Source organism: Necator americanus, chromosome V (assembly GCF_031761385.1).
Source record: "Necator americanus strain Aroian chromosome V, whole genome shotgun sequence".
Classification (NCBI taxonomy): Eukaryota; Metazoa; Nematoda; class Chromadorea; order Rhabditida; family Ancylostomatidae; genus Necator; species Necator americanus.
This window is the reverse complement of record NC_087375.1, coordinates 3,027,059-3,048,134: the sequence shown is the minus strand read 5'-3', so window position 1 is coordinate 3,048,134 and position 21,076 is coordinate 3,027,059. Positions and strand designations below refer to the sequence as shown.

Sequence of the window (21,076 nt, the reverse complement as noted above, 5' to 3'; positions counted from 1 at the left end):
ACTCGTTGTTTAAGCTCAACACAAAACTTCTGTCATCGTTCATACGCTTCTCTTCACATTGTTATAATAAGTATTATTTCTTATTTTTCCTGAAATACAGTCTAAACGCTTGTTGTTCTCATAATTCTTGGATTTTGTTGTATATTTCTAGTGAGTCATCGTGTCACTTAGAAATTTCCAGCTAAAAAAAAGATATGGAAAATATTTACGCACAAATTGAATCGTTTTGACCTTACCGTAGACCTTTCCGTACGCATCCTTAAAAATGAAACTAAGTTGAGTTACAGGAAATAAAAAATTTTTTTTAAACCTTTCATCCCAGAATTTCGAAAATAAAAAATAATAAAATACTGGCACTTTAACAGAAATTGATTGTTCCAAGCCTGACATTCCAGAATTCGCAAGTGTTCTGCTCTTATATGTGATAACATCCTGAGCTAATCCGTAACCTTCCCATAATTCTTAAACCATCCACCTTTTCACCTTAAGTCTCTATCTTGTCCACTAAGATGTTTTTTTTTCTATTCAGTAAGAATCAGTTTATCATCCAAAATAATCCATGGCTAATTAGGGGATCCACTCCCGTGAACTTAGTCACATTTAGGTTTTGTCACCCAAAATCTAACAGAAAACAGTTATTTTTTTAGGTTAACATGGAAAAATTGCAATAAAAATTAAGAAATCAGAAATTAGTACAGGGTGGCCCTCGAAAACGGGAAATTTTGAATGTAGTAGTGCCTGGATTGAAAAATTGGTGGACAGGTAAGAGTAACATCTTCCAGCGTACAACTACTTGCCATTTAGTGCTCATAAATCAGTGTATCGGTTTACGACGACGTGCATTTGCTGTGAAGTCGTTTTTACAAAAGTGACGATAGTGCGGTGGCAGCTTAACACCAGGAATTCCGACGTCATTACAATTTAAGACGTCATGTCCGCGTCCTAATCTCCCAAGCAATCAATACATGGGTTAAGAATTTCTCCGAAATGGATTCAGCTCTAAAAAAAAGAGAACTATCAGGGTATTTCCATAAAAGTGCTTTAACATGTCATTCAAAATCTCTCCATTCGCTTCCAGGAACGCACACGTTTGAATGGCCACCACTCTTACGGACACTTTTTTTGAAATTGAATTTTTTTGTTAAAAGACTTAATAGCATGTATTTTGCATCTTGTTTTCAACTATGAAGCTTATTAATTCATTTTTTTTACTTTTCTGAAAATTATTTTAAAGGAATCACCAAATCTTAGGTGGTTCGGGTTTAAGGTGGGTTATGCCTATACTGGGTCGTAGATTATGGTGAGGAGGGTGATTCCGTCCATCTCTTCCTAATTTGCCGTAAAAAAACGGCCCGGAAGAGGAGGCTTCGAGCATTCCGGGGCGCTGTTCTCTACGAAGAGTTGTATTGGAGCGCGCCAGCCTCGTGCGGCGGCTTTTTCTTGGCGTTTTTTTTTTGGGTTAGGAAGAAAGCGACCCCACGATGCCGCATCCATTTTGTTGTTCCCCATTTCTTCTCTAAAAGGCCGTTTTTAATACTGCGTTTTTCTGCAATTAGGAAGAAATGGACGGAATCACCCCCTTCTCCACAATCTACGACCCCGTGTAGGAACTTTTCACCTGAAATCCCTACCACCCCAGATTCGTGCTATTGCTGCCTTTAAGATAGAGTAACACTGGTCAAATGAGGTACATATGAGTGAATAAACCGTAAAGATTACATAATTATGAGTTACAGAGATGCAAAAGCCTTCTAAAGTATTCGGCAGTCGTCTTTACCTTTATTTCGAACTAATGATGTCGATCAATCAACTGTGCGGGATCGCTTTCGTGATTCTCAGTGGTAGGTTCATTCCCAAAAAAAAATTAAAAGTAAATTTTATTATGGTGTAAAAGTAAGGAATACTGTAACTACCGTAACTAAAATTAGCATAAATAGTATAGCCTCATAGTTGTCCTCCGACGACATAATTGTAACTCACCGGAGAATTCTTCTCCGTCTTTGGAGGGATGCGCACAGTTACCTGAAATCTTATGTAAATTGTGAATAAAAGCCGTGTTTGCCATCCACACAGTTTTTGTCTCAGATGAAGTATAAACGCTGTAAACGCCTCAGAAATTTAAATGTCTTTGAAGTATAAACGCTAGAAATTCATATGGGACGTAAAGAGATTAGCTATCTCCACGGTTTCCTGCTGAAACCAACTGGACAGAACGAAACACTGGAACTTTCGAAAGTTATCCTTAAAAATACGTGATTTCTTAGCACTGCTCTTTAAAAAAACGTTTCTATAACGTTTATCCAGTTATGTAATTCACAACTTTCCCTAACTTTTTGAAGGATATAATACATTCGCGAATTTTCCTTGACAGTTCAAAGGACGTTATCCACGAATTATCCAGTTAAAACCCCCTCAGATGTAGAATGGAGAGCAGAAGAAATTTTGAGGATTTCGGACCAATGCTTAATCATTTTTACAACCATAATAATATGCTATTCTTCCACATGTACTGTATTACTGTAAAGTGCATATAATTTAATAAATTATAAGCAAAATGTATGCATATTACAGTAATTCTTCGACTTAAAAAAGAGATCCCTTCGTGAAAGATAGGGACCTAAATTTTAGAGAAAACAACTCTCTAAAAGCAGATCAAAAAATAAATACAAAATTCAAGTCAAGGTAGAATTGCAAGTCAAAATATGAAGTTATACTCTGAGAAGTATCATCGCAGCACTCCGCGCGCTGTGCAACGCACAAAATGATACGAAACAGTTACGTAAGGATTACCTTGAGAGAAAAATTCACCTGGAAGCAAGTGTAGTCAAATTTCTAGAAGAATAAATAACAATATTTCTTTTGAGAGATTAATTAGGATATCGCACTGAAAAAAATATTTAGCATATATTTTATTTTGTATTACTCATATTATTATTTTATTTATTTTTGTATTATTATTTTATTTTGCATGTATTATTATTACTATTATTTTTTTGTATTTTATTCTATTTTATTTTGTGTCAAGCAATAAAAATAAGGACACGCTTCCTTTGCTTAGAACTCCTCTAAAAAACTTTAGGCTACCTGTTTAACACAATGGGATGTGGAATAAAATGGCCTTCAAAAGGTAACTACGGTGGTGTGAATTTTCATGGAATCTTTATGGCTTCAGGATTGGTATTTTTTCAAGGCGAAGGTACACCAGCTTCATTATTTTCTTATCCTATCCTTCTATCTGTGGATTAAAGACATCATTCCACGAATCTGAGGTGAACACGGCTGGCGCGCTCCAATCGAACTCGTTGCAGAAAATAGCGCGCCGGAACGCTCGAAGCGCCCGCGTCTTCCGGGCCGTTTTTTACGGGAATTCGGAAGAAATGGACGAAATCACCCACTTCTCCATAATCTACAATCCCGTACACGAATACTCCACCTGAAATCCATACCACCTTAGATTCGTGGGGTGATCCCTTTAAAAAAAGTGTGCTACTGAGAATATCGATTTTTTCAGCACTACTCGCGTATCGATTTTATCGATACGATACGAAAGCGCTCTCAAAATTTGTACACGTTGCATTTCATTTACTGGCGATAGCTTTTTTCTCAACGGGACTCTCAGCAATGATTATTCACAAAAATAAATCGGTAAGTATTTCTTTCAATTTGAATTTTTTTTTTCGAATTCCCAAAAAAAAACATATTCGATTTTAACATATGTATTATACCTGTATTGTATTTACTGTTCGCATCTACATGCTCTCATGTACTGTCTCCGGAACAATGTTCAATGCGATAGATCCAGAAATTTCCTTAACCTACCATAAAAATTTGTCACTATTTAAAAACTGTTACTTCTTAGTTCTGCAGAACAACCAACTGTGAAATTTCTGGATTCATTGTCACTGTGCATAGGTTCACTATTTTGCCGACAAGTTTGTTTCACCATCGAAATTTCTCTAAATAAGGATAAAATATGGGTCCCTATCTTTTAGCCATAAACATGACGAAAATCCACGAGCATCTATAGATTTTACAATCTACCACTTTGACTTTTACCACTTAAAAGACGTTGTAGAAACAAAAATCCTAGTCAAGTGCCGATTTTATCAATTTCTCTGTCTTTTTTTCTTTGTTTGCTTTTTCATTGATGTTTTGGTGTGGATGAGTCGTGCACAAAGCCATTTCAACATAAATATTAAAGTTTAAACGAACACTTTTCAATGGGAACAAACTTTATTTCGTTGAATTTCAACTATACCTTGACTTTTTGGCAGAATTTAAAAGCATTTAAAGGCAAGGGTATCCGGAAATTGACGTAATGTGGAAACCTGATGGGAAACGTAGAGTTCGCCGTGTAGATTACAAATCTGAACGGGACCATGTGGTAGAGAGAGTCATATGACAGTCGTTTTTCAAAATGATCAATAAAAAAAATCCTTGCATGACAAATTTTTCTCGAAAAGAAACAGTAAGTAATCAACTGAAGTTACGTAGCCGTAACTCTAAATCTTCGACGTATCTTTTTTCTTTTTTCTTTTTTCTTTTTCTTCTTTTCTCTTTTTCCTTTGTCATTCAATACTACAAAATGGGTTTATCCAATCTGCAAATGTTTTAGTTTTAGTCAACAAACATAAATTGTGTGTGACGCCCTCTTTTTGGACGTATAAAGTAATAGTAACTTAAATTTCAGGATATCGACCACTTCAAATCAGTTCACAGCTGGATTGGAATTGGAGTGATGTTCGTTTACGTTGTTCAAGTATGTTTTCTATCAAACTTTTGATTACATACTAATCATTCCAAAATATGTTCATTTGAAAAGGTTCGCTGTCGCTTCCCACGGTCCCAACATTCCCGCGAAATGTTTATTATGTATCTAATGTTGTTTCATAATGCAGGTTTTGTACAATATCAACACTCATTTTCCTCATTTTTCACTCAATTCCAGACGACCGTCCATCATCTCAGTTTCTTTATAAGCTTAAAGAATAAAGGAAAAAGCGTCTAGCGCTAATCAGTCCGCTCGGGATGCGCCCTCGCGTTCACTTCAATCCAGAATCGTTTGAGGTTTACGAGCATGTAACTGGCCTGCACAATGACTTGCGGTGGATAGCCGACGGGTGAAGCCAGTGTTTTTATCCTCCCAGTCATGTCTGGTCCCAATTTATCGACCCCCGGAGGGATGAAAGGCTTGGTGAGCACTAGGGCGGATTCGAACCTCCGATCGATCGTGCAGGAAGCGGAACCTCTAACCGTTGCAGAACACCCACCCCTTTATAAGATTATGTACATGTAACGTTCATGTAAGGTAAAACCATATATTCCATTTACCTCAAAGAATAATTTTCTCGTAGAAATGGAGGATCCTAAATAACATTCAGGATTTTTTAGTTCATTACATGCATTTTCACGGCTCTTTCTTCAGATTCCAAGTCCTCACGCAAACAAAAACACTGAAGAAGGCAAATATTACAAACGAAAGGAGTTTGTTAAATGATTAATTATTCATTAATTCATCCTTCATGGAGTAATGGTATACTTTAACTCTTGATATTCATTACAAAGGAGTGAAGAGTCAACGAAATCTCGTAAGGTCTAAAAGTTACAGCTGCGCTCACATCCCTTCACTCTTTAGCAATTAATCTCTAAAATACGCCTCTCCTCTCCTCTCCTTTCTCTCCCCCGTCTTATCAAAAGGCCATCCACGCACTATCAACATCCTCGACGCAAGTGCCATGGTTCCCGGAGGAACGGAAAGCCCAAGGAAAACGTGGAGTTCGGGTTGGAGATTACGGAAACGAGCATGGCCCCGCTCAATCCCCCTAAAAGGTTCTAGTCGCCCTAAAAATCAGCGTGGGAACCATATTAGTTCCTACGATGTACGTTAGAACGCGCACCTTCGCACACGTTCCGGTCTCCTCAGCAGTCCATTCATTAGTTTAACTTGACTAGGCTGGTGAGGAGACCTTATTGATCCTCGAAGGCTCGCTCGTTGATGCGGCGCGTGCGCAAGGGTGGCGCGTTGCAATGCAAGTCGTCGTAGAAAAAAACGGCGGCTTCCGGGCGATTCTCTACAGCGATTGCGGAGAGATGAGCGGAACTACCTGGAGCTTTCCGCTACCTACGGCCCTGCATGGAAGCTTTCCATGGAAAATTCATACCACATCAAATTCGTGATGTGCTGCCTCTAATCCACGATTCCACTCAACTCCGACCAGTTTCATGCCAGAAAATAGGCAGCCGTCACAAAACAGGATCGGACAATTTTCAAGTAAATGTTTTTTGTTTTATAATATCGCTATTTTAGTACAGAACGTCTTCATTCCAAATTTTAAGGAATATATTCGTTTATAAGAGCTACAGTACCCCTTAGAATGTGAATATAACATTTCACATCGAGGTTCGAACACGTCAAAATCGATAATCCATAAAATTTTCAGTTCACTTTCGGACTGGTGAATTTCTTGCTGCCCGAGTTATTTGAGAACACCAAGAAAATGTTTTTGCCCGTACATCGCATGGTGGGCTGTGTACTGTTTGCGACCAGTGTCGTACAAGCAACTATTGGATTTATACAGTACAATGGATCGTATGGAAAATGTCCACAAGAGTAAGTGTAACTACGCATCTCGATAACTCATTTCTTTGTCTAATATTATAGTTGAAAATTGAAATATTTATGAAATTTAGAAAATAATTGAGGATAGGAAATAAAGTAAAGCCATAAATTGAAAGCATCACACCACGAATCTGAGATGGTACAAATTTCAGGTGGAGTATTCGTATACGGAGTCGTAGATTATGGAGAGGGGAGTGATTCCGTCCATTTTTTCCTAATTCCCGTAAAAAAAAAACGGCCCGGAAGATACGGCTTCGAGCGTTTCGGCGCGCTATTTTCTACAAGGAGTTCGATTGGAGCGCGCCAGCCATGTGCACGCGCAGCATCTTCCGGGCCGTTTTTTTACGGCAATCAGGAAGAAATGGACGGAATCACTCCCTCTCCATAATCTACCATCCAATATAAGAATACTCCACCTGAAATTCGTACCACCTCAGATTCCTGGGGTGATGCCTTTAAAATGTGACGCGTCTCGATAACTCATTTCTTTGTCTAATATTAAAATATCTATATCTACTAATATTATTACTTCATTATTATTGATTAAAATATTTAATAATAATAATAGTATAATAAATAATAATAAATGAAATTTAGAAAATATTGAAGTGTTACATAGAACCATAAATAAAAGTGTAGTGTTATCCCAGAAAGGAATTATAAAATTTAAAGGGGATTATTGATAATTTTGTGATTTTTGTTTTTATTTTTTTATTATAATTTATTACAAGAGAACTACCATTCATTCAAACTCAGATTTTTCATTGCAGCCGTGAATCTCCTCTGGTATGTGGAAAATTCAATTTCATCCTCAATTTTGCGATCATCTCGCTGATCCTTTTTGGAGTTACCGTACTACTACTAGTGATACCACCAGTATGGCAACGGAAGAAAACCCCGGAGGAGACAGAGTAATCGAAAACGGATTTTCTATCTGTTTTTTTTTTCGTTTATCAGCAAACAACGTGCTATGTACTCATTGTTGCACCATACTTTCATTCCTGAAATATTGTCTAAGTATAAGAATGAAAATCTCCGAATGACTATTCGCTGCCTTGGATTGAAATTCCGTGTTCGTTATGATACTCATTATTTATCTATTTGTATAGTTGATAAATATACTACATTAGTCGAGATGGGATTTGAAGAACACTAGTGCGAAAAAATAAGAATTAAATAAATAAATAAATACCTTTTAAAGGGCTAAATGGCTCTATTGACCGAATCTGAAGATCGCTATCTACGATCAAAATGGCTACACTCAAATGGAACTCAAATGCTTGTACTTTTTCTATTTTTGTAATTTTCTACACAGTTTCCCTTTAATATTTGCAAGTTAACGTTGGGTATATGTGGAAAGGTATGAAGAATCCAAAGATCTTTAAGGCCTGTAGTGTTTAGGTAAACTTGTTAAATACCACGCGGAACTTAGTATCAGTAATTGAACTTGTCCAGGAATATAACACAGAACACTTGTTTCTTGCACCCTAAGGTCCCTAACCAAAGGTCCTGAGAAATCGGCAACTTATATACAATTTACAAAACAAGATTTAAATATTGATAAACGGTAAAAAAAATTAAAAAAGTAAAGATAAATGATAGACGGTATGTAAACATAACAAAAAGTGCAATAACTATCACTGCTATCATTCTCCTTCCTCGACTTGTCGACACGCCCTGAACTAATTAACTAAGTTAAAAATAACTAACTAAGAAAGTTTGCATTTTGAATCCAATTTTTAGTGCAAAGATGTTAATAAATGTTAAGGTTGAAAATGTTAATGTTAAATATGTTAATAATGTTAATGTTAATGCAAAAATCTCGATACATTCCTAATCAACACACGGTGGCAGGTCGCTCCGAGAAGAGAGATCAAGGGAATCGACAAATCACCAGCACAGACCCATCTGAACCTCATGCTCTGGAACTGGTTGAGGAATTCATCCTGACTAATTATCTCAGCATAATAAGAAGAAGGATTTTGCATCCAAGTTATCTACGAAATCGTCGCGTCCACTTCAACAAGGGCATTTTTTTAAGGGAGACATTTGTGAGGAAGTAGGTAAAACAGGGTTAGTGAGCCAAAGATCACGGAGTCTCACCACTTAAATCAATTATAGATGGATAATTAGGGGTTTAAAATCTTCGGCAATATGTCTTCTTTCCGAACAGTTCATTTCATTTGTGTAATTGAAACTAAGTAGGTCAAGCAAGCCAAGACGCGTCAAAAGGTGAAATATTACATTATTACGGATTATATGGCACCTAAAGTAAAATGTAATATAATAATAAAATAAACGGTGATGTCGACGGCTTCCAAATAAAGGTATGGATTTAATCATCGACTACAATGGTTCTGTCAACGTTCGACTGTCCTTGAATCCTGGCACGTGGTATTTTATATTGATTTCCTTGAGCTGCGGCCAAGATTGGTATTGATCTCTATTAACAGCTACCATTCCGTCGTTATCCCTGCCGTCAGAGCCTGGAAAAATCAAATCCATCAGTGATTTATCCTCGCAAGGCCCTCATCACCCTACCAAAAAGCATTCAAACTCGAACAACAACACATCGACAACAACTACGAGTCACAGGAGTTTTCTATAGGGACCTGACGATCCGCCTCGTAGATCAAAGCCGGTAGAGATCCTGATATGGGACTCGTTCGTTTGTGATCGCAATCCACTCATCCTTTCTGTTCATTTTTTGGACTTTAGGCGGTTCTCGGACTCGAATGGCAGTGTTGTAACTTATATTATTATTATATTATTTATTTTAACTTATATTTACTTATATATTATTACCTATTTTGGAGTTTTAATGACATATTCTGTCCCGTAATGTGCTCTGAGTTGGACACATATATATTTTATATTAGTTGCTATATAAAAGCAACTATTAATATACATTTATTACATCCATTATTATATTACTAATATTAGAACTACTGTATTATGGTTATGTTGGTTTCGTCGATTCCCTTCATCATTTTTCTCGAAGCGAAACAACAACAAATCGACAAAAACTATGAAAGAAAAAGAGTTTTCTATATGGACCTGGCGTCCGATCCGGTTTTTCTTTTTCTGTAATCATGTGCTGATCGACGAATTTATGGATATCTTTACTTTACCAAAACTATTTATTCAACTATTTATTTCTCAAGTAGATTTCTCTAGAATTGATGTCAAAATCTGTTCAGGTGAGGTTCAAAATATATGAATGAACATGATAACTTTTCCATTCAACATCATTTGTTTCATAAGTTTTTTTTTTGCTAGTTTCTTCCATAATTCTTAGACTTTCCGCTCCAAAACTGGATTTGTAGGCGCAGTAAAGTTCGAAAGACTAAAAGAAATAATAATTACGTCTAGGAATCTATTCAGTTTGCAGAAAAAAAACTAATTAAACATTTATTATTAGTTATTACTATTATTATTAGTATTTATGTTTTCTTGTTGTGCCAATGAGATTTTGAGGAAACTTTATTATTTGGCCTGACGTTCCGTCAGACTCGTCCTTATCGAAGGGCAGTCTTACCGACTAGCGGAGCCGGTGAATCACCGCGTTCTTACGGATTATGACCGAAGGCGAACGTAGGGGCAAATAATAAAATAATTCAAAATAATAAATAAAAGGATGAAAATAAAATAAATAATTCAAAAAAACCTCATTAGCACAACAAGAAAACATAAATACAATTTCCAATACTGAGGTTTCAGGCAAAGAGGACTTTGGAGATAAATCTAGGATTTCCGTTTGATACTTAGATCAAGACAACTTAGATCAAGGCTCAGTCCTCATTGTGTCCTCCTTACCTGAACTCCTCTATACAACTCTGCCAAAGCTGCTCCTATAAATAGCACGAACGATTTCGGATCATGTCTGACTCAGTTCCTCATTATGTCTTCCTTACGAACTCCATACGACTGCCGTTTCAATCGTTATCATACGAAGCGGCACTGAACACGATCACTCAGTGTGAAAAGTCTTTTTTCTCTTTTTACGCAAATTTTCCTCATCCGGAACACTTAAAATTCTAGAAAATGCACGTACGCAAACACTTTTTTTCATTTTACGACCGCCACGAATATGAATAAGAATAAAAACCAAACTTTTATCAATTGATTTTCTTGTGAGAGTTTCAAAAATGATTTATGGATCTCCCCCTGTTTCCATTATTTTATCCAGCCCCATTCACTTCCTGCATTAGTCAATGTAAGCATGTAGATGATCTGAGCTCGGGGAGACATGTGGAACATATAATGGACTGTAAAATCATATTTTTTTTGTCATCTGTTAACAAAATCTTGAAATATGACACCAAAATAAATTGTTTTGTTACTAATACTTTTCAATTTCCGTGAAAAAAGGCTTTACTTGACGAATGGCGAATGAAAAGCTGTAAAATCGAAATGGTGGTAGGTGCGCTACGTTTACGTTGTGGATTCACGTGGTATTCTGTAAGTTTGAGTACACGTGCGCAGTAATCTTGCATGGAATCCACCTACAAACAGTAAATCTTAATACTGAACAAATCTTCTATCCTTCATCCGGGAAATGAGGTCCAATCCATACATTTTTCTCTTCTCTTAGATCTTTTTTTCTTCTTTTCATTTTCTTTTCAGGTGTAGCGTAGTCGGTAAGAGGTCCCGACGTGTCTGTTGTATTGATCGAAGGTTTGAATTCGCCCCACTGGGACCGCGCCTTTCTTCTGAGTCTCTGAGTTGAAGGTGGTGGCACATCCCAAATGGATTGATTAATGATTAATACCAGACACCTTAATATCCTTAGGCGAAAAAGTCAAATAGTGGAGGATACACGGCCTTAACGTACGTGGCCCGACCACATGACATTTCCTAACGATCACTAGACTGAGCGGCCGAATACCACACGAAATCTAACCCACTACAGGAAGACCCCCGAATCAATGGTCAAACTTCTTTGAAGGGAAATACGATAATTTTCGAGCCCTGAAGGGGCACCGGATAATTTCTGATTACTGAGTCCCGCTATAAGAAATGGACAAACAACCAGGGCAGTGCTGTCCTTAAATAATCAGATTACATGCAGTCACATATTCTATGTATGATTAGTGTGACGAAAAAAAAGTAACCAACAACTCTAGTAGGGTCAAAAAGACATGAAGCACGTACGCAATTGCGTACGCGGCTTCTCTCGAGGCGCTTCGATGGAGTGTAGCGGCTAAGAGCGTGGTGAAACCCTTGCTGGCATCACCGATCGCTGGGGTTTGCGACGGTCCCACCTCGGTCCCAACCTGCTGCCTTGACCGCGCCATTTCGAGCATGTACCCAAATGCACCGCGCTTCATGCCGTTTTGACCCGACTATAGGACGAGTAAGAGTAAATACGGTCCCAAACGTATGAAAACATCAATGCATTACACCAGTCAAAATCTTTTTACATTTTAAGCACCATACTTGGAAAAATAGATTCTAAACATATAACAATTTGCGAATAAACAGAATACAACCGCGATGCAAAATCATGGGACATCGAAAACAATCAGTGGCCACAGAACATCCCAGAACTGAATTGCTATATGATGCTATGCTCAATGAAACTCATATTAAAGAATAAATTATTTCAGAAATAAATGATATTTTTCAAAACTGACTAGTACATTATAATGCTCGAATATTGAATATAAAGAAAATGTTCGTGGATTGTAAAGCTTAGACATGACACCACAAAAATGCCTTTATACAAATTCAACTTCGTATTTATTCAGCTGTATGATGGATTGCTAAGCCAGAGAATGATATCAACAAGAATATTATCATAAAACGTTCACGGCATTTTTCCAATTAACTAACGTCTCAAACTTCTCGTATTACATGTCTTTTTGCAAAGTAAACAGCCGAACTGCCTCATTGTTTATTTGAAAAAAAAAAACAATTTACGAGTAGTCTTTTGCATATTTTAGAATGATCATGTTATATAACAACGTAACAACGGGCTTATTCACGTCTCACGTGTGTATACTTACATGTGTGGTGCGTGTGGTGTATGTGTATTTGTGTTTGCACCAAAATTCCAGAAAGCAATGACACATATCCAACAGCGAATTGGTGCGCGAGTGCCAAAAAACGGTAAAATGGGGTTTGCCGACATCAGAAATTGGAATGACTGGGGTTGGTCATTAAAACGAAAACAGAGAGCTCAGCACCATTCAGCTTAACTAATTAGCGTTCGCAAAAGCCTACTTCTTCTGTAAGATTGAAAGCTTTCTATAAAATACATCATATAGCAGTTGTATTTGTTTGAAAGATTGTTATAAGATATTATGTCGGAAAAAAATAAGAAATAATTGGAATAAAAATGATTCCACAACTAGAGACCTACACCTGCATTGCACATTCACCGAAGCAACAAAGATAAACGCATCCACATGATAAGATTTGGGAATTTAATGAAGATCTTAAAAATAACTATACTGGGGTCTACGACTATGGCTTGAAAAAAAAGAAGACCCTATGTTAGAGACATCCACATTCCTGCACTGACATGTCTTGATATCTTCTCATCACAACATTTCCATGATTATCGATGAACAGTATTTTTGCCGGCGACAAATGCACTGGCGCACATTTTGCCTCGTCCGCGCGTTTCGGATCCACCAAATGAACCTGAAGAAACGATCTGTGCTTTTTGTAAAGCATCATGCCGAGTATTTTAAAATTAATTCAAACTCACCAACGTTTGAACAATAGCATGGTTAGTAGCATTCATCTTGCTATGCATAGGAGAATCACTGGAACAAGCACCAGAGCAGTAATTTGCTGAGTACCCTTCGGGAGCGATGACCCATTCCTGAACATGCTCTTTCTCAGTGATCTAGATTACCAAATTGCGAAGAAGATCCTCTGAATCTTCTTCTAACAAATTTCCATAGCATTACGATAAATTACAGCACAAAAATAGAACTCAACACAGTATGGCAAAGAAAAATCCCAGCAAAAAGTTAGGGGACTTCCAAGATGCCTTACTTACTATCGGAACCACAGCAACAGAAATCATAGAACTAATCCAGAACAGCAAATTTTCAAAGTCTGTTTTGCCGAGCATAACTCTCGTTTTAATATACTCATAAAATAAACAATAGATTATCACTTAAGGTCTCATGTAATAGTTATGACAGCAACTTTTTTTCTTAGGAAAAATGGACCAAAAAACATTTCGCTGCAAAAAAGCTGAAGTGATTGCAGTTAACCCTTAACTACCAGTAGCCCTGCCACCTTACCAATCACATCGCTTATCACCGCGATATAGTATGAGCTTCAAGTGCAACAATCTGACAAATTGTTGACTGAGAGTGAAAAATAGAACAAATTTTAGGCTATCTACAGCATCTGAACGGCATTTCTCCGCACCAAAGCTAGCGTTTTGTGATTTCGTGATCACAATTACCACGCTTAAGCTGCAAGATGCAGAACCATTCAAATGTCGATCAAAACTTAAGTCGTACTATTCCTTTGCGCAAGAGTTCTAGTTAATTCCTTTCAGAGTTTGCCGTTTCTCTGTTGTTTCTGATAGAAATAACAGGGATGTTTATTTCATTTCTTTCCTTGCAAAATTAGTCAACAGCAACAGCTGTACTGCGCGCAGAGCGCGACATCTTTTGGACTACGGCAAGTCAATCGAATTCCTTTTTTATGTCCCACTTACTGCATTTTCCGATTGTACCTAACACCTCGCCACTCAAAAAGCCATGCACCGCAATTTTTTTCTTATATATTACAAAATTAGATTTCCCCTGAATAGACCCGTAGGTTAAAGATTACAAAAAAGGGAAAAAAACTTACTCTCCATCCTATGTCAGCAAAGTTGAGGTACAGGCTTTGCACATGACACCCTTCCGTTTCACCTATAAAACACAAATTGTTATCATGTTCACTATTGCTTTCCAGGTAGTTTCAGATCATCACGTTTGACTTCAATAAAAATAGTTCATCTTCAGAATTGTTTACATGACTGATACCTACCCGTGTATCACAATTTGTTATTATACGTTCAGATCGAGCCTCAGTAAAACGATGTGATAAATTTGAGTATTACAAAACAAAGAGGGAGCCACCTGTTCTCTTCCTACAACCATTTCAGAAGTCATCACGAAATTTTTGATTTCAGTGGAAGCCTTAACATGAAGGTATTCCACAGGCAGTATTTAAAGGAGATAAGCAAACGGAATATATCGTTTCAATCATTTTCAATTTTCTACGAAAGGAGAGGTGAACATATCAAGTGAGGATGTATAAGATGTAAATATCCCCACTGAAGATGAACTGCCAGTGAGAAGAAACCCGAAGAAGTAAATAGCAATAAAATTTTAGAAAAACTGAGATCTAAACACTAACCACGAGATGATCTTCCTACTATTTCCTCCTTTTTGATAGTAACTGTTCCAGTAACTGGTTCAGCAGCTCGTCTTGATCTTTTTCTTCGATTAGGAACATCAAAACTTCCGTCAACGAAGAAAGATATAATAAAACTTTCAAGCTCCCCTGTGAACATGTGAGGTGAATCGATTCCTAAACATATTACATATCTAAATGCACAATAAGACGAACCATCACATCCAGACAAATGCAAAATCAAACGAAATATAAGAAGATAAATAGATAAGAGAAGATGAACAAATAAACAAAACTAATTGAAAAATGTACACACTAACAACATTCAACTTGTAAGCAAGGACTTAACGAGGTTTATTGAATTCTTGCAGCAAATTGAAATTGCTTCGACTTCTCAAGAGTGTTCGAATCAATGACTACGACAGAAACTAACTAAAAATTAAATTTTAAAGGCTTCTCATGCGAACGACTTTCCTGTTCTCTAGCGAACAATTCCGCTATTTGTAAAATACGAATAACATAACATCATTTATTCGTGAATCAGTGCTACTTTATTTCCTGATATGCATAAAAAGTTCAATGCGCTGTCATAAAAATTTCAACTTTAAGCGGTTCTTTTTGAGAGTGAACTTCCACCAATCCCAGACTTCAATGTGAAAATCTTCGACTGATTAAAGTACACTTTCGCTTAATTTTAAACGAAAGGAACAAATATAGTCTAGAGAATCTTCAGATGAAACTCACATCTCTTACAGAAAAATTCAATACAAGTTACTTTTTTGCGTTAAGGCCGTGTTCGTGTTGAGACTTCTACTCAAAAGCAGTGTGAATTATTACCGCTAACTACAACAACTGATAAATCACATTTTTGCAGCGAAATGTGATTGGTGTCACTTTTTTCAAAGCAAAATTTCGGATAACCTGTGACCGTGAAGTTTCTTTAGTTTTTCCTTTGCTGCTTCTTCCCCCGATGATTTGATAATTTGTTTGTTTATCTGTTGATATTGAAAATACTGGTAATCTTACCTTCATCCAGTCTTATGAAGATCCTTCGTTCAGGTAACCCATCTACCCAGTTAGATACTATACGTGTAACGTTGAAACCTATGGTTTTATCCCGCGATGTAGCTATTGTTGAATCAACTAGTTCAAGGAATCCCGATCTAAACAAAGGAAACAATTAAGGAAGCAATATTTAACGTATTTAAGACTATTTGAAGAAAAAATTGCGTCACTCTGTAAACTGCGCTACGTTCCTTTTGAAATCTTTGTTTAAAATAAAGAAAAAAACATGAGGGGAGGATAAGAATCTCACATATTGTTGTATATCGAGACTTTTGTGAATCCAATATTTTTGGGTAGAAATATCCGCAGCTGCGCAGCGACTAGATGAGACTCCTTCTTCGACGGCAAATCAGCACCATCAAATTTAGCTTCGAGTATTCCTTTCGAGAAGCTTGTCTCTGAAAAGCTTCCCGAAATAGCAATTACAACCACATTAATGTTAACATTAACGAGATTGCACAAAACACTTTAAGTAGGGAAAACAAAGATTTTCAAAAAATGCTAGTCGTAGAAAGATAAGTCCAAAAAACCTAGCTGTATTAGTTAGCATTCTTAATCGGTGCTTCACGATAAACTACTGCCCAAATGAATTTCAACGAGTGGGTGTAGCGTAGTTGGTAAGTTCTCTGATATTAGGTGGTACGTGCCTTAATTTCGCGCACTATTCATAAGAAATTCGTGCGGTTATCAAAGGATTAAAAAGCAAAGACACAAGTAAAAGATACGCAAATGTACGTATATTTTAGCTCTGCGAAAGCAATTCTTGGAGCGAATTTCGGTGCGTATTCACTGATGATCGCTCCTATTGCCTCACGAACCATACATGGGATAAGCGATCAAGCCTATGTGTACCAATTTTATGGGCCCACCTATCTTAACAAAGGACAGTATGAACAACAGAAAACAACCGAAAAAAAAGGAGAGCATAAAAGCTCACCTACAGGCGAAAAGGAAACTATTCTGTCAGCGGAACTCCATTCTTCCCCGTTCGGTAAACCATTAGAAGCAAAACTGGAAGTAAAAGAAACTGATGCTTCCAAGAGTTAATTTTGCCTGGATTCAATCCTAAAAACTTGAGAAGCACGATATTTTTCTCACCTTTCATCTTTCTGTTCAAGGTCGTGGTATAATTGAGCCATGAAGTTTGCAATCTTATCATTGCGCTTAAGGATTGAGACACGAGGTGGTGGTTCTTCAAGTTCCAGAATATCCAGTACATGGCCCTCAATCACACTAGTAGCGACCCTAAAGTTTTTTTTGTGACACTAAAGACCCAACGAACACTAATATAGAAACAAAACAGCAAAGATGTTCCCCATCATTACAGAAGCTGATCAGGTAAATTATCGAATCTGGACCTCTCTACCAGTAGGCACGATCGGGTCATAAGGTAAAATCAAAACGAAATGATGCTAGGCGAAGTTGCGCAAGCGGCTGCGCTCGAAGTGGTGAGGTGGAGCGTAGCGGTTAGAATTGGGATGGACCCTTGCTAGCACCACTTACTGCTGCAGTTCGAGAAGGTTCCGTGATGATCGCAAAAAGTTTCATTTGGCGCCAATAAATGGCGCGTATTCGCTAAATGGAGCCTTTGGCGCCTTTTTTCTTTTTTTCACTCAGTGGCGATCTTATTTCCCGACGCTTTAACTTACTTTTTTCTCTTTGCAACTTTAGTTTATGTGCCACAGATCCTCTAGGAATAATGCTTAGGTCTTAGGGCTACGAATGATTTGATTATTTACACCAACTATATTTTATCCCCCGAACCCTACGTTCCTCAAAATTGCTGTGAGTTGAGTTTGCAGTGAGTTCCTCAAAATCGTGAGTCGCTGCCTTTAAGCTAGTTGTGCACCTAGAGATCAGGAAGGGTAAAGAAATTAGTAAAACACCGATCAAAATAAGAGCTTTTGAATCACATCTTGTAACCCGACAGAAAAACCGACAGTGGTTTTCTAATGCGTTACACGAAAAAAAATCAATTTTAACTATTAAGAGAAGAAAATAAACGCTGTAATCCACATTTCCAAACGATAGCTCAATTATCTCTGTTTTCCCTCATAATTCCCGAAGTAACAGGTTTTTTTTTGTTTCTTTTTCGCCTTCAACAGCGCATAGTAAGAGTCATGAAATGAGAAGGAAACGCAGTGTAAGCGGGATGTGAACGGCGCGCTATGGCCAATCCCGGGGCGTAGGAGAACCAACGAGACCGCTATAATGATAACGACGCTATCAGGAGCGGAATTATCAATACTAATTGAACCTCTGAATACACGGCGGCCCATCAAACGGATACCTCTCGTCCGTCCTCAGTCCTCAGTGTACTTCATTTATCTTTCTTTAAAATCTAATATGTAAATATTAGCGAATATAAGTGCTCATTTGCAATCCGCCCCCTCTCTATAAACTGCCTCCGCCTATTTCCATTCTGACTGAAGGATCTCACCGCGTTTCTTGATAAGTCCACATATAGTCGGGCCCAACTACCTGATTTAGTGCAATTGCGTAGGCGGTTGGGCGCATTCGGACGCTTGGAGTTAGAGTTGTACTACGGGGAAGAGTGAGCATTCCACCGCGTTACTTCGAATAAAACCCTTATGCGACCGCACCAGTTACGTCGTTTTGGCCCGACTATAAATTGCCATAGACAGAAACCAGACATGAACATAAATTGACCGAAAAAGCCTACCATTCTGGCTAATTAAAAGAAAAAACACTTTAACTCCATCACTTTCAAACTGTGGCAGTTTTGGCAACTGTCAATGCGAGATTACTTTTCAAAAAAAAATGAAGGAAAACGTACTTACCCACTCAGGGGATGGACAATTGTTTGCTCGCCCCTCTCCTCCAATAACAGTAGACCTTTTCCTGATACGAGGAGTGGATGCAGCAGCACACACGTAAATGTGAAAGAATAAAAGGTAATTGTAGCCATAGCTGACTCCAATCCCTCGGTGCTCTTCCTCTTTTCTTTCCGTACCTATCCAAAACGAAGAAATGTGAGGTAGTTTACTAAGAAATACGCGAAGGTGGACGTGGCTAAATACTTGAATAGCGATTTATGCATGATGTTTTTCTTGGTGATTTCATGTTCTTGTTTCGTTATAACTGTGATTTGATTTGGTCTCAACAACAACACACCGAACACTGACGCAGTCAACCACAATTTTGAATAGTCACTGGAAAAACCAAAATTTGCCATCCCTATTCATGGATAATTGGTAATCACTCGGGTAGATACACCTCAGAAATAATTGAGTGGATACTGTAGCTGACGTAAGATCTATAAACTGCAGATCACAAATCCGTGGAGTGATAAGGAAGGCACAGGAGGCAAATCCTACAGGCGTGAGATGTATTGTGATTTGTGCGCGGTAGCACACACCACGCAGATCCTTACGACATTAGGAAAATAATACTTTCTGATTTGACCAAAGCAAATACTGTTCAGTGTTTGGTTATCACCAATAAATGCCAGTGGGATCAATTAGAACTTTTCTGTGGTCCCATCTGGAAAACAGAGCAGGTGTACTGCAGTTGTAAGAGGCTCCCTCCCTACCGCGAAATCGATCGACGGTTCCAAACTGCCGCCAATGCCAACCAAGCCTTTCATTCCTCCAGGGTCGATAAGTTGGTACCGTTGGCAGTTTGACTCGTCCGCGCAAGTAGTTGTGGAGCTGCACACACCTTCATAATTCTCATGCGATTCTAAATTGATGTTGAACGCGTAGGCGCATCCCATTAGGAGTGACCAACACTTTATCCTTTATCCATGTTTACGTCTGTGTGCATTCTCATAACCCTTATGGTGTCAAGTTCCCCTTCTTTTTTTCCCTTCTTCTGCGTTCCCCTTCTTTTGCGTTTACGTCGTTTGCTGTACTTTCTGTCATCCTTTGTTGTCGCATGCGTAGTAGGGTCAAAATGAAATGAAGCGCAGTGCTGTTGCGTCAGCGGCTGCCCTCGAAGCGACGCGATGGAGACAGCAGTTGGGATCGGGGTGGGACCATCGTGAACTGTAGCGAAGAATTGTGCTAGCAAAGGTGTTCACTCGATCCTTACCGCTACCCTTCATCCAACTGTGTAGTGGGGTCAAAACAACATGAACCACTGTGCAGTTGCGCACATGGCTCCTCTCGAGGCGCTTCGATGGAGCGTAGCGGCTAGGAGTGTAGAGAAACCCTTTCTGGCACCACTCATCGCTGCAGTTTGCGACGGTCCCACCTTGGCTCCGATTGCTGGCCCCACCGCGCGTACGCAAATGCACCGCAACTACACTCGTGATCCATGTTGTTTTGACCCGAGTATACACAATCATGCGAACCATTGGATGCATTATAGAGCAAGCTTTATGCCTACTGTACCGTCCCTAAGTGGCAGCTCCCCTAAAGATTCATCGTTTTAGTGAAGGTATGATGTTGAGGAGTTTTGGAAGCTAAAGTACCTATGCTCTTAGCAACATATGAGCAGTGGGTGTGTCCTGGCGGAGCTTTGTTGACCTCACAATACGACAGGGTATATTTCATGTCTAGTGGTGTCTTGTGTTTACTCTCCATATCTTGGCATCTGCGATAGCTCATGTATGCAAATCACTTTCCACTTTGTTCTTCCTATATAAGCTGATTAGGATATCTTCGGTGTTGAGTTAAGTGCGGATTACAGTTTACTGTAAATTTAAAACCGTTTGCCTAAGACCTTGTTCCATCGACATATGCTAAAGCGCTGCATAATTCGAACACGCGCAGTTGAGAGCGACCTCTTTCGTTCATCGAACATATAAAAACATGTAAGTTACCGATCAGTACTTTATGTTGATCCCGAAACGATTATATAGGATCGTACCATCAAATCTAGGTAAGATGAGAAGGAAACAATAACATTAAAAAAAATCGTGAGACGACGTGTTATTCATCAGTTCTGCTTCTGACAAATTTGCTTGATCCTAATTTAGAGACCTATCTGAATCGCTGTGATTGCTATCATGTTACGTTAAGTCAAATAAGTTTTGCATGAACTTTGCTTGAAGAC

At 38.2% G+C, this 21,076-nt stretch overlaps 2 protein-coding genes across 3 annotated transcripts; one reads left to right on the top strand and one right to left on the bottom strand.

The window, feature by feature from the left end:
* Window positions 1-1,738: 1,738 nt before the first annotated feature.
* RB195_012782 (uncharacterized protein) lies at window positions 1,739-7,534 on the top strand (the record flags this gene model as incomplete). Its single annotated transcript, XM_064202321.1, has 6 exons — window positions 1,739-1,841; window positions 3,080-3,196; window positions 3,512-3,645; window positions 4,691-4,759; window positions 6,441-6,610; window positions 7,390-7,534. 6 exons carry the CDS (start codon window positions 1,739-1,741, stop codon window positions 7,532-7,534), a joined length of 738 nt encoding a protein of 245 aa, XP_064058202.1.
* A 5,583-nt stretch (window positions 7,535-13,117) lies between these two features.
* Window positions 13,118-19,793, bottom strand: RB195_012781 (uncharacterized protein; the record flags this gene model as incomplete). Of its 2 annotated transcripts, XM_064202320.1 has the most annotated exons (10): window positions 13,118-13,267; window positions 13,335-13,451; window positions 14,444-14,505; window positions 14,996-15,169; window positions 16,019-16,155; window positions 16,308-16,455; window positions 16,995-17,068; window positions 17,156-17,302; window positions 18,859-19,031; window positions 19,611-19,793. In XM_064202320.1, 10 exons carry the CDS (start codon window positions 19,791-19,793, stop codon window positions 13,118-13,120), a joined length of 1,365 nt encoding a protein of 454 aa, XP_064058201.1. The 2 variants fall into 2 exon arrangements, with proteins under 2 accessions (XP_064058201.1, XP_013306752.2); XM_013451298.2 differs by lacking the exon at window positions 19,611-19,793 and having other exon boundaries at window positions 18,859-18,986.
* Between the last annotated feature and the right edge of the window lie 1,283 nt (window positions 19,794-21,076).